General features: G+C 37.7%; 1 protein-coding gene across 1 annotated transcript; it reads left to right on the forward strand.

Moving 5' to 3' along the window:
• Positions 1 to 6,234: 6,234 nt before the first annotated feature.
• On the forward strand, positions 6,235 to 11,375 carry LOC118205273 (U6 snRNA-associated Sm-like protein LSm1). Its single transcript, XM_035377569.2, has 2 exons — positions 6,235 to 6,428; positions 10,956 to 11,375. Exons 1-2 carry the CDS (start codon positions 6,384 to 6,386, stop codon positions 11,331 to 11,333), a joined length of 423 nt encoding a protein of 140 aa, XP_035233460.1. The 5' UTR covers positions 6,235 to 6,383; the 3' UTR covers positions 11,334 to 11,375.
• The last annotated feature ends 3,365 nt before the right edge of the window (positions 11,376 to 14,740 follow it).

A 14,740-nucleotide genomic window follows, 5' to 3' on the forward strand; every position in this document is an offset into this window, starting at 1 on the left:
ACGAGTGATAAGAAAATTCTTTTTTGTCGAAAAGGGCAGTCATGCTTCGGAAGGTATCCGAATTTTTTGTGTGTATTTCATAGTCGCCTTCACCTTTCTTTTTCGCCGTGAAATCGGTCAGTTGTTCCTTTTCAAGCAGTTCAGTGAAAGATTTCCAGTTGTACTTGCATTCTCGAATGCAAATAGGCGGCATTTTCGCCGTCCTGTGCGGGAAAGTGAACTGACCCTCAGTTCAGGTTGCTCCAGTCTAAGTTTAACGAGCATCACTATCCATTGTCCCAACCGGGCACGTGACCTCATCCAAGATGTTGATTGGTCGAGCTACGCTTTCTGCCAAAGACATACTCGCGTGAGCTGACTTTTCAGTAGCTCCAATAGATAGCGCCACATTATCATGACTACTGGTAGCAACCTCGTGTGTTCGAGTGTTAGGGCCATCCACACTGATTGCTTGATGAAAGGCAGTGTCGATCACGGCAGACGAATCGCGTGGTTCTTCTTCCTGAGCTGCAGGATTTAGAAGTTTCTCTTCCTGAGGAACAGGATTCACAGCTTGTTCTTTACCTTTTGGGTTTATTGCCGGGGTATGGCGTTTCCCGTGCGTTCGCATAGTTTTCCGGACACATTTCTTAATTTCTGTGTAATTTCCATCATCCGAACTGTCCATGTCCAGTGGAGTTCCTTCTTCAGCAAGGAAAATCTGCTAGCGACTGGAATATTGAATTCGATGGTGGTACTGAGCGGGCGTTTACTGCTAGTCCGCGTCTCATCCACTATCATAGATTCCGCAGCCAAGTTTGTCATAGATTGTCCAGGTTCCGGTTGGTTCCTAGCAGGTATATTTTCCTTAACGTCAGTGTTTTCAGATCCATGGAGAGTCATTTTGTGGAGTGTGGCTCTGAAACCGCGAAGTGCTCGTAGTTCCATACTCTCCTTATCAGGTCTCACTTCGTACTCCGTGATTAGCACTCCGAGAAAGTCAAAGAGCTTTTCAATCATTGTTCAATAGGTAAAGAGCAGAGGTCGTAGAAACAACAGACACGTGGCCGTGCTGTTAGGTTCGCTAGGCCTTTTTTGCGGTGCTCGTAGCCGGGGCCAAAGCACCAACCTACTATTAGCCCCTAACAGGAAAAGTAAGTTCGCAAAATCAAGTGCAGGAAGAATCAAAGCGGGAGGCTGAAATTCCTTCACGCTCTGCGTTGAACTCAGAATCACACCCAAGGTCGTTCTTTCAGCAGTGAGAAGAAAAGCGTCCGTCTAGCTCGAAAGTCAGGAGTGAGCTGTGATAAACTCCAAGCCTTTCAGTTTTCCTCTTAAGTCATTCAGTAACGCCAAATTTCCAATACTGTATCCAATGAAAAAAAATCTACAGTCTACCAATGAAATACATTTCGGCTAAGATAGTAGGTGTTAACCACCAGTAAAGCAATGAAGTTGCTGAACACGATTAGTTCAAATCGGGTTAAATCTCGGTAAACAAGCTTACATGGTTTTTTTTCATGGTTTCCCGCTGTGTAATGTCAGTCCGAGCCAGTTTTACTTAGAAAGTCATCCATTCCTCTTCAAGGCAGATAGCCTTCATGTCCTTCGCCATATTCATATAACATAACCTTTTAATAGCTAGCTTTTGTTGAACTTTTAAAGTCCACATGTTCGCATTTCATTCCTTTATCAATTTTTTCATCAAGTTTTTGAAAATATTCTAAGCAAATGACGGGAAAGTAAACGATAATATATATTACATGCATTGATGGAAAATGAAATCCCAGCACGAAGAAGTGTTCAGTTCAGAGGAATGAAATGTAAGCAAAGCATTTATCTAGCTTACATATTCATTTGATTAATGTTTCAAGATTCCAGGTTGCCGCCCGACAGGGATAGTAGTTAGCGAAGCTGACTGCCGTACCAAAAGGCCAGGGTTTGAATCCTGGTGAAGGCAAGGATGTTTGTAAATGTATATTGTCTGCGTGGCATGGAGACACTCTAAATATGCTAGTCGAAAGTCTTTTCGAGAAATTGCGGGTAGGGAAAGAGGGGTGAGAGATCCTCGGACACGTCCACCCACGTTTGCTCTCCATCAAAATTGGGGGGGGGCCGAAACCGAGCAAAGTCGTACTGTCAGCTGTATGGTGCTGAAGGCTATTGCCAATGATGGGCGCAATCTCGCACACCTTGCCCGATGAATTTCGTGGCCTTATTATGATGCTACAGTCAGACAAATAAGATAGTCACAACAACAGATTCCGTGTTAAAGTATGCACGAGAACAGTCATTTCTAACGTGAAATTGTAGTGCATTAATAACTGTTGTCGTCTCCACGATGTTGAATGCAAGCGTGCAAACGCTCATGCATTGTGTCGCTGCCGCACAGGTGCCATATGTCATTTTGTGGGACAGAGTTTTATGTCTATTGCACTTGGTTAGTCAAATCAATAACGGTCCGTGTCCGTGCTGGTTGCGGTTGAGGCTGGTTTAGTTGTCCAGTCATGTCCCATACGTGCTAGGTAGAAGAAATATCAGGTGATCTTGCGAGCCAAGGCAACATTTCGACATTCTGTAGAGCGTGTTGGGTGAATAGCAGTGAGATGGGAGCGAAAGTTGTCTAATTGCAAAACGTCCCCTGGAATATTGCTCAAGAATGGCCGCATAGCCGGTGCAATCACCAGTGTGACGTATAAATTTGCTGTCAAGGTGTGTGAGATAACGACTCTAGTTCTCCTGCTGTCATAAGAAATTCCTCCCTAAACCATCATTCCTGGTGTAGGTCCAATGTGTCTCCACAGCAGACAGTTTGGTTCAATGCACTCACTTGCCTTCCTTCTAGCCAACCTACGGCCTTCACTGGCACCAAAACAAAACTGCTGACATCTGAGAACATTATCGTAACTCCTTTCTCGAATAAGCCATTGCTGGGCACTACCAATACAGTAGATGGCGGTGATTTGGAGTTAGATCTATGGCCGCTACAGGGCATCTGGCTCCGAGCTATCGCTCAAGTAATCGATTTGTTATAGTTTCCTGAGTCACTCTGGTGCCAACAAAAACTCTAATGTATGCTGCAAATGCAGTGCGATGTGCCACAGACATGCGACGAATACATGCTCCACAGACATGGGGCGGTTTTCCTTTAGGCTAGTGTATGGCCAACCCCTAGGCTTTTTGAGACAGTAATTTCCTGTGACTACTCTTGACAACACGCACGCGCAGCGGGTATAACTTTGACAAGTCTTTCTGCAATATCACGAAAAGAAAATCCACCTTCTCCTATAACAGGGCTTTGTTCAAATCAGTAAGATGTTGAAATTGCCTTCTACTTCTTAAAGGCATTCTTATCTCTATCACTCACAACGTCCAGTCGTCAACTAAAGTATACGAAGCTTACATAGCGTGTTCAAGGCAAACGGTATCTCTATGTTCACTGGGGAAAGACTAGTGCCACATTTACTTGTTTAGTGCGAAATTTGAAGATGTCATCACTCAAAAGGCCAAATATGTCTCTCAATTTCGTTTCTCTGGCACAACTCTTTCTTGGAGTCAGGATTTCATTTTCTGTCAGTCTAAGTATACGTGTATAAGGGAAAAAGTTTAAACTGAAAATAGTTTAAAGACGGGAAGCAACTATTAAACATTTCAGAAGATAGCCAAATGAATTATTACCGTATTTTTCCGAAATTAAGACAGGGTCTTACATTAATGTTTGCTCCAAATGACATATTACGGCTTATTTTAAAGGAATGTTTTACTTTTCATGCATAACAATTAACATTTATTCATTTACAAAACGCTACATTTATCCACATAGCCATGAATAAGAATCTATATCTATTTATGTATTTTATGCACAGAAATTGAATTTATTCAAGTATAGTTATATTATCTTCTTCTGAAGCATCGTTATGAAGTTTCAAACCCTGAATACCAGTCTAAAGTTCTTGCGATTCCGCTTCCTGTAGAACCATTTGCCCGTGATTTCTAAGCATAATAGACCATGGATTGAATTGGATTATTTAATTAGGGCAAAGCACACGAGGGCTATCTGCCTAAAGGGAGGGATGCCTTCGTGGAGGACTTTCTAAGGGAAACTGGCTCGTATACACGTTACACATGGGGAAAACCACGAAAACGCCCATGCAGCCAGCCCGTTCGCGGGATTCGAACCTCGGACCGAACTACCAGTGTTCAGCGTCTTTACCGCTCGGCCGTTGGTGGGCAGCATAATAGACCACTCCTTAAAAGAGCACTTTTTTAGCCTTGTAGCCTGCTCGTGGAGCAATGGCAGAACTTTTTATATTATTGCGAATTTTGTACATAGATAGATAATTTTAAGGAAATTGTATGTGAAATTGTTGTATTTTTTTGTATAATGTAACATGAAAATCTAGAGATGATGTTCTGCTGGAAAAATAAGAATACAGGGGCAAGTCTATTGCAAACGGCTATTTCTCTAATTTGATGACATATCGCCAAGCTGACAACGGTTTTGGCGACTAATTTTTGTCACCAAATTTGGTCTGAAAACTACAGAAGTCGCGAAATTTGGCAACAATTTGGCGACATTTTGGTCCGTTTCCTGTATATTGTAATTGAATAACTTCAATAGATGGTCTGTGTAACTATAACTGTATGTGGCCCTCATATGCATTCCAGTAATTTCGAGAAGCAGAAAATGCTGGAAATATCTCGGCGGCCGGATGGAAAAACTATATAAAGAACGGAGACAGCATCTGCTTCTTAGTAGTTTGAAGTCTAACTACTGATTATACTCTGTGATACTGTGAAGAACTGTCCGACTATTTTTTCAGAAAGTTCCAGAACTGTGAAGTGTTTCCTTTGATAAAATAAATTTTATCAAGCTATCATCGGACTTCCGTGCATTCAATCTGCTACTAACCCGTACGTATGCAACAATATAATAATTAAGTTAATTATAACCGTTTACATTATTTTCCACACAAAAATAACTAAGCATTTATTCCGAACTTTCAGCGTATATACAAGAAAATTCTTCAGCACGCAAATGGTTAAAATAGTCATGATAAAGAAACGAAAATTGAAAATCGAAAATAATGCACTAAGATAAACTCTAATTATACTAGGAAAACACTTAGTATTGAAACAAAGGCGTGATGAAAGAACACCCCAATAAATGCACTGAAATTGACTTAGGCGTTACTATTTAGCAATTAGTCCCCTATCCAACTACACTGCTGCTTAAGAAGATGGAGGTAAACATATAAGTACGCACATTTTCAGAATGCATTATTAGAATACATTAGAGTGCATTATAATAAAGGTAGATGCCTAAAATAGTTCTTGATTTATAAGTTCAAAAGAGCCTAATGCTTGTACAAGATTTGTGTTATCATATGAGACGTGATCGGATAAATAATTATCCGATATCTGAGTGTACTTTGGGCTCTTATCATATTTGGTCACTGCAGAATTTTAAATGCTTGTCGTTACACAAATATGAACTTTTTCAGGTTTTTCACTGCGGTATATTTGTAAGATCTGATTCCGTGCTACATTGCCTGAATACGCTGTTAAAAGTATCATTGGTTTTTATTTACTCACGTATTTCGTGCAGTATATTTCGAGCAATATATCTTATTCTGTAAGCAACTTGTACATGTGGTGGGCATAATTCTTCGCACAAAATGGTCAGTCGAAATAAGCTAATGTCCAAAAAGGGTTTTCACGCTGAAAATATCAAGTTGGCGCATATATCCTTCTAGAGGAAACTATTTGGCGTGTCTTGCTTTATAACGGAAAAAAAACCCGTAAATTTTATATTGCAGATACTTCAGTTTTAAAAAAAAATAAGAAATAAAATTAGGAAAATTGTTGTTAATAATAAAGGTTGTTTTAAGAAAATGTTCCGAAATTTAAAACTCTAATTCGTATTGAGGAAAAAAAGTCTTTTTTAATACAATTCCTACAATAGATTAACAACCAAATAAGTGATGAAGTTAAGTTTATTGGCGAGTTTTTTTTAAATCAAAATGCGAATTTTCATATTATTATTATCATAATTCAACTTATATAAAACTGAAAAAGGTAAGGATTTATTTATGTATTGCCTTCATCTGCTAGCAAGTTCTTTAAAGGGTTTTTACTTTCTTTTCTAAAAATTTCTTAAAGAACTCTAATATTTGGCGAGATGTATAGGGCTTGCATTTCTTCCCGGGCTTTCAGATCTAGTCTGGTTAAGCAATCACTTGGCAAATATTAAGGTACTTAAAGATTCGCCAAATAAGAATTCTGGATCATTTTCATTTAAACAGAAGGAGTTAGTTTGGTTTCTGTAAGCTTATTGTTGATGTGGCTAGTTCAGATCTGAATTGCGTTTTACGGTTAGGTGTGCAATATAATAAGATTTCTCGATGTCTCATGTTACAAATAACAGATCTTTTCTGGCGGTTAATGAGGTAAGATTAACCACTTATTTCTTCGCTTATTGTTTGCGTCTTAAGGACTAAACACCTAACCTTTTTGAAAAAGTTATAGCTTAACTAAAAGTATATTTTTTGTCGTTTTTTTTCCTATACGTAATAATTTTCATTACTTTCATTGAAGAATTTATATTTTACCAGTTTAAAAAATATATATTAATAAGTCATTTAACCTATCAATAGGATAGGTTTATATGTCTTTTAAAACGTAGTCAAGCATTTAATTTCTCAAATGAAGTTAACCTATAATTAATTTTTCATGGCTTCAAATTCTACAATATTATAAGATAAGAATTAAAAGTATTTTTTATCATTGTTTTAGTAATTTTCATAGAAAGAAATCGCATAAATCTCTGTTGTTTTTAGGAACTTGACTTTCCCCACATTTATGCAGTTCCCTGAATTTTTTATAAATTACCAAAGGTATTATATTCCAGTTATTCGTTGTAAATTTTTGCTGAGCGTAGCCTAAAGCTTATGCATATTAGGAAATGAAAATATTTAACCTTTTCGGCTAATCTTTGGAATATGGTAACAGGCAGTTTGGCGACATTTTGGTAGGCGATAAAGGTTACTACCTAGGACTTTGGCCATAATGTAATAACACGAGCAATGAGCCAAAAACACGCGACGAAACATTACTGCAGTATTATATTGTCAGATTTATAATAATAAAAGAGAAGGTAACCTAAATTATCTAAACGTATTTCACTTAAATTTTTTTTCTTACGCGATTTGTATGGAAATGTGATGTATAAAAGACTAATGCAGGAAGATAATAGTTCGAGAAATAAATATTACTCGTATGGAATTTCAATCTGGACCAGAAATAGCGAACGGTATGTGCGGAGTGGATAGATAGATAAAGGTTATACTGTATATTAATCACTGAATCGAATTGAAGCTGCTATTATGATGATGTAGATTTAAAGATTTTTGTATCTGAAAAATAGATTTAGAGGTTCCTATTATTCAAAATGTTTTATTTTATGATTAAAAGTCATTAGATTTGTAGCCCAAAATATTGAGTATAGATTCCTTATTCCACAGTTTTAAAAAGTTAACTTTCTTCGATTTCAGAGCAGCCTTCATTTCTTTGTTAATTTCACTTATTTCTTCAATTATTTTTTCTTGGGGCGCATTGAAGAGGTGTCAATTTTTTCAGTTTGCTATAAGATTTCCTGTCATAGAGACGTTGCTGCTGATCTGCTCTGCATGAGATCTTTTTTATACCTCCAATACTGTAGAAGTTCTTTGCCCATCCGTTTAAGATAATCATTTAAAAAAAACATTCCTCTCGATTTCTTGAAAACATTTTCCGACAAGAAATTTTTTTTAAATTTTCTTTCATAAGCTTCTCTGATAAGATTAATTTTGAACATCTAAGATAAGGTTGAATTTGAAATTCAAAATTTCTAATTCTTGGGTACGCTGAGTACATCAGTGATCGAGCGGTGGTTGGTCACTAGCAGTTCGATTCCAGGCGAACGGGTTGACTGCATGAAAGGTTTCCCCTCCCCATATGATGTAACGTGAATATGAGCTAGTTTTCCATAGAAAGTCTTCCTCGATGGGCAAATAGCCTTAGCCTGCTTTGCTGTAGTTAAATAAACTAAACCTTGTGTACACTATATCAAAACCTAAGTATATATATTTTTCTTTAAATTTTAATGTGCACAAGGTGAGCACAAAAACAGGCCTGATTTCAAGATGTCATAAAACTAAAACGTTACTTGAATAAATTGAAAAAAAAAAGGATATCCGTAGTTAACTCAAAATGCTTTCTCTTTCTTCCCTTTTGAGAAACGATAGGCATAATTGAACTAGAGGTAATAATTCTAGAGGCCAGTGAAATTGTGTCTAAAATGATGTTCAAGCAACGAAGCTGGTTCGCGTTAACAATTTGCAAACACAACCAGTGTTATTATTGAGTAGCGTGCGTTCAAATACAATTTTGGCGTTTATCTGCCTACGCACAAATCCATTTTGAAGTGGCTTAAAACATTTATTGACACTTGCATATATGGTCAGAGAAAGGATATTCTGGTCGAGCTTGCGTGTAGGAGGGAATCACGAATAGAGAAATCTTTGTAAGCAGCTCAAAGAAATTAACCCGATAAGCTTGCAGAATTAGCAAGATCTTACCTAATTTTCATACAGGCTTATTGAGCTCTACAGAAATTCCTAGAGTTTTATACGTAATTCTCTGTAGAAATGCTTCTCTATAAAATTCTATAGAAATTTCTTAAAGATTTCACAGAACAGAAGTTTATAAAAATGTTGCCTTGCAGAATCATACAAGAATTTTATAAAGCCTTTTTGAAATGGCATTCTATATAAATCTGCAAAATTTTCAAATCATAATCAAAACAAACTATAGTAAATTTCTAACGCAATAAATAATTTTTATTCATAGGCGTTTAACATTTTTTGAATGGAAAGTTTGCATATTTTCTTCTAACTCAACGTTTTTTATCTTCTAAATTTATGTAAGATTTTTCTTGCAATGTAATTTTTGCAATACAAAAATGAGATTTTGTCAAAACTTGGAATAAATTTAAATCACAAAATTAGTTCAAAGCTTTAATTTATGCTGTTAAATGTAAAGTCTTATTTCTCAAAATAAATGCTTTTAATTATTTTGTGTGTTGATTAATTAACTATTGTGTATGTGAATTAATTATTTTGTATGTGGATTAATATTTGATTATTGTGTCTTATAAGAGGAATAGTTTCTTAATTTTAATTAGATTTAACTGTTATTTAAAATTCATTTATTCTTATTCAAATATTTTTTCTTATGAAAACGATAATAAAATCACATATTTTTTTATTTATTTTCTTGGATAGTTTTTATCCTCCCCCTTCTTGGGTTTGATAATTTTAAAATTTAAACAAAGTTAAAGAATTTTATTAAAATGAAAATTTAATTCGTTTTTTCTGACCTCAAAAGAAGATTCTATTGATTTCATCGTGCTTTTCACTAATCAAAAGCTTCTATATGATCTTTTATGGGAAATGAACTTACGGAAATGTGTCTAGAATTCTTTAGAATAACTGCTCCGTTTTCCACACATTTCGGATAATTTTAGTAGAATTATATTAATTGATACTAGACGCATTATATAAAATTCTATACGTGGGACCTCTTTATAAACTGTACAAAATATTGCAGAATCTCTATAAAAATCTCTACTGAATGTCTTACACATATCCCTATAGAATATCTATGCATAACTTAATATTAGAAGTTATATCTAAATTTTACCTAATTCAATAGGACATCTCTGACCTAGTTTACAGAAAATACACCACAATTCTAAACTATTCTAAAGAAAAACATTGGATTTTTTCATAGAATTCTGCAAAACATTTTCGTAAAGCAGCATGAGTTTCCCAAGAATCTTCAGACTTAGGAGGGCGTTAAATACTGCAAGCGAAGGTTATTTTCAGTAGGAAGACGACCTGCCTTGTACTTTATTAATAATATTTTCTTGTTTATACCATTTTAAGCTGTAAAACGTAATGCAAAAACAAATGGGAAAGGTAAACAAGTACAGTGTCAGGATCTGAGAAACCAAAAATTCGCCCATTATTTTGTATGTAGAATGCAACTTTAATGTGTCTTGTACTCTGTGAGAGCGTAGAGTGTTTTGATCAAGTAACAAACAATACAGGTAAATTAGGTATCGCCGGGACCTTGCTCACTGCTAAGGTTCTCTCTTGGGTGGAATTCCGAGAGAAAACACCCCAGGGTGACGGTCCGAGGGTCTCCAATCCCTTTTCCCCTGCTAAGGTATTCTAATGTAAGTTTCTAATCGAGAAGGTGCCAAACTGATGAATAGAGTAGGCTGTGCTGTACCCAATGATCAGGTTGTTTGCATATGGTTCTCAAGGTCACCGGACTTGACAGTTTTTCAGTTTTATCCATGGAGGTAAGGTTTGCGAGTTTGAGACCTTGCCAACCAAAGATGGGCATTTGAGTGTTTGCCATCAAAGTCTGAGCTCGAGTTAACACTCGAACGCCAAGTTTTCGGTTTTATCCGTTTAGTGCACTCTCTGTGAGATTTTCACTAAACTGATTGCGCAACTTTTGGTATCGTTCATTTTATTCTTCCAGCACTGTTGCAAGTTCAGGTTGGAACTATAATATTCCTCTTTTCTGCCTCTCAGAGTGGAATGCGACCCTATGTTCTATGTTAATTATTGCTCATCTGGATGAGTACTATCACCCCTTTTAATTTGTAAAAACAATTTAGAATCTCCCTGTATATTAGAGAAGAATGTAAGAATGTTTTCTTACATATGCGACTTCCACGATACAGCCATACTTATACTTTTAGACTTGTATCGGTCCTCTTCCAGTATAGTAAATACTAGTAGAGCAGATGTGATGAAATTTAACCTACTAATTTTTGTACAGAAGCTGAAACCAGTCATTTTGACTGATTGGTAAATTTAGCGTTGATTACTTAATTTGATAACATTTATAAATATTTGCAGGTTGTGTCTGGAGCAGCAAGCTTACTCGAGCATCTTGACAAGCAAATCCTGGTATGGTTGAGAGATGGGCGAATGTTTTTGGGATACTTGCGCAGCGTTGATCAGTTCGCGAACTTGGTTATGCACAATGCTACTGAAAGAATACATGTAGGTGCAGATTATGGTGATATCCCTCAAGGCGTTCTCATGGTAAGAGGTGAAAATGTGGTTCTGCTTGGTGAAATAGGAGACAGCAACAGCAGTGAAAATCGACTACCAGCAGAAAATATACTAGTAGTTCAAGCAGCCCATAACAAGATAAAAGAAACTACTGAGAAACTGAAGATGCTAGCTTATTGGAGACGCGGTCTTGTGTATTCTGGTGAAGATACTTTCTGAATGTATGGAAATGGAATAAAATATTCTAAGCTATAAAATCAATCCAGTATTTAAAACAGATTTCTTAGTTTGTTTAAAATCAGAGTTTATATAAAAGTTTTGGTATTTGTGTATGCATGTAAGTTTAAGAAAACACTTTGAAACTACATGGGAACATTCCATAATCATCCCCTCAGATCATCTGACCTTAAAAATATCAGTTTTTGAACAGCATTAATTATAAGCTTTCAAAACCTTCATTCTAAGCGTAACACAGAAGTTTCCCATTTATTATTAGAATACTAGTCAAGGTGTAAATAACGTCTGGTACAATAACATAATACAGGGTTACAATAGGAAATGAAAATTGTGTTCTGAATGTTTTCTAATACACTGAAGTGACAAAAGTCATGGGATACCTCCTAACATTTTGTCGGTCCTCCTTTTGCCCGGCGAAGTGCAGCAACTCGACGTGGCTTGGACTCAACAAGTCGTTGGAAGTCCCCTGCAGGAATATTGAGCCATGCTGCCTCTATAGACGTCCATAATTGTGAAAGTGTTGACGGTGCAGGGTTTTGGGCACGAACTGACCTCTCGATGATGTCCCATAAATGTTCGATGGGATTCATGTCGGGCGATCTAGGTGGCCGGATCATTCGCTGGAATTGTCCAGAATGTTCTTCTAACCAATCGCGATAAATTGTGACCCGGTGACATGGCGCGTTATCATCCATAAAAATCCCATCGTTGTTTGAGTACCTGAAGTCCATGAATGGCTGTAAGTGATCTCCAAGTAGCTGAAGGTATCCATTTCCAGTCAATGATCGGTTCAGTTGCACCAGAGGACCGAATCCATGCCATGTAAAAACAGCCCAGACCATTATGGAACCACCACCAGCTTGAACAGTGCCTTGTTGACAACTTAGGTCCATGGCTTCGTGCGGTCTGCGCCACACTCGAACCCTACCATCAGCTCTTAATAACTGAAATCGTGACTCATCTGACCAAGCCACGGTTTCCCATTCGTTTAGGGACCAACCGATATGCTCACGAGCCCACGAGAGTCGCTGCAGGCGATGTCGTGCTGTCAGTAAAGGCACTCGAGTCGGTCTTCTGCTGGCACAGCCCAAGGAAGACAAATTTCGCCGCACTGTCCTATCGGACACGTCCCTCGTACGTCCCACATTGATTTCTGCGGTTATTTGACGCAGTGTTGCTTGTCTGTGAACATTGACAACTCTACGCAGACGTCGCTGATCTCGGTCGTTAAGTGCAGGTGGTCGGCCACTGCGCTGTCCATGGTGGGATGTTATGCCTGAAATTAGATACTCTCGGCCCACTCTTGACACTGTGGATCTCGGAATGTTGAATTCCCTAACGATATCCGAAATGGAATGACCCATGTGTCTAGTTCCAACTACCATTCCGCGTTCAAAGTCTGTTAATTCTCGTCGTACGGCCATAATCACGCCAAAGCCTCTTCACATGAATAACTTGAACACTAATGAAAGCCCTGCCAAAGCACTTCGCATTTATACATTTGCTACGCGATACTACTGCTACCTGAATATTTGCATATTGCTATCCCATGACTTTTGTCACTTCAGTGTATGGCATGCATAATTATACTAATACCTGATTAAATATTAAAATGCAAACTCTTTCTTTTCTAGAAAGCTTTCCGTTGTGATGAATATTAGTTGCTGCTAATGCCTGTTTTCCTAAAAATACTACGATTTTTCTTCTACCGGAAAAATATTTCTGTTAAAGTGATCATTTATTTTAGCCAAAATTTTCAGATTGCTTCGTTAGAAATATGGTGTGAAGTGATTCTGACTGTTTAAAGATAGACGGCTTAATTGTTTACTGATAGATGGCTCTGGTTTTAAGATAGACGGCTTAATTCTTCAACTTACTGCAGAGGCCGCGCTACCGGAATAGTGGTTAGCGACGCTGACTGCCATACCGAAGGGCCCAGGTTAGAGAAGGCATGGATGTTTGTAAATGTATAGTGTCTATGCGGCATGGGAGCACTCTAAACATGCGGCCAGCAGAAAGTTCTGTCGAGAGGTTTGTGGAAGAAGAAGAGTGGTGAGAGACCCTCGGAAACATCGCCCTGGAGGGTGGAACTTGAGGAAAGTCGTACTATCACCTGTATGTGTTCAAGGCTCTTGCCAACGACGGGCAATCTTGCATTCCTTGTCATGATGAATTTCGTGGGCTTGTTCTCATGTTACTGTCAGAGAAGCGAGATAATTCACAGTAACTTACTGCAGAGAGAAATGACTACATCCTGCAGGTACAGATTGCAGCATGACTGGCACTTGTACATCCAAGTAGACATATTAGGTATTGCCTGGGCCTTGCTAACTGCTAAGGTTCTGTCCCTGGTGGAATTCCGGGAGAGAACATCCTGGGGAAAGGGCGTCCGAGTCTTGCGTCCCTCTTTCCCTGCCACTAACCTCTCGAGAGGATTTCTACTTCCCACATATTTTGAGTGTCCCCTTGCCACACAGTCACTATATGCCCACGCCTTTTCCGGTATTCTAACCGGATCCCTTCAGTACAGCAGTCAGCATCACAACCATTATTCGTCTGACGGACGAATCACAGCTACACGTGTTCATTAGGGTATTCGGTAAAATTTGAGGTACATTATGAATACAGCGTGTTGTCAATGTACAATGCATTTATCCTTTCTGCTTCTCTGATAGCCACTACACGTTTCAAGAGTAACATGAACATGCTAATAATACATTAGGCATTATTTTATCTTTCTATTTACTTTTCACAGATTAGCAACTATGGCATAGATTGAAATTATAATAAGCCCAATATGATTTAAAAAATTAAATCATCGATTATTAAAAAAATATGTTGTAACTCAATTCCTGTTTCAAACGGCAATTATTTTTCAAAAGTAAACTTGCTTCGTTACAACGTGAACTACATCTGACTTTCGAGCCTCAGTTTAGCCATGCCTGATTTGTGCTTCAGCGTTAGGCATATGATGTACAGCAAAAAATATTAGTTCCTAAGAAACGCTGCCGAGACGGTATAGTGGGTAAAAGTATAGTGGGTACTGCGATACCAAAGTGCCTGGGTTCGAATCCCCGAGAAGGCATACATGTAAATTGTCTGTCCCGTCATAGGATGTAACTATTGTCGCCTGTTAGACGACTCCACAATAAAATGACCACCACTTCTGGCTTTAGTATTGGCGAAAACCTAAAAGAAAATTCCTAACAATCAGAATATTCCTCTCATTCACTGCAGTTCTTAATTTATTATAGTACAGTATTTTGAAAATTATTTAAGATTTTTGAAATTTTCATGTCTTATATTTAATAGCAACATTTTGACTTTTGTAAAATATGCAAATTGCTATTTCAGCGGCATATTTTAGTGGAGAGTCAAGCATTCAATTC

The sequence above is a fragment of the Stegodyphus dumicola genome, chromosome X1, assembly GCF_044657685.1.
Source record: "Stegodyphus dumicola isolate Sdum_Otavi_A_Nest chromosome X1, ASM4465768v1".
Taxonomy (NCBI): domain Eukaryota; kingdom Metazoa; phylum Arthropoda; class Arachnida; order Araneae; family Eresidae; genus Stegodyphus; species Stegodyphus dumicola.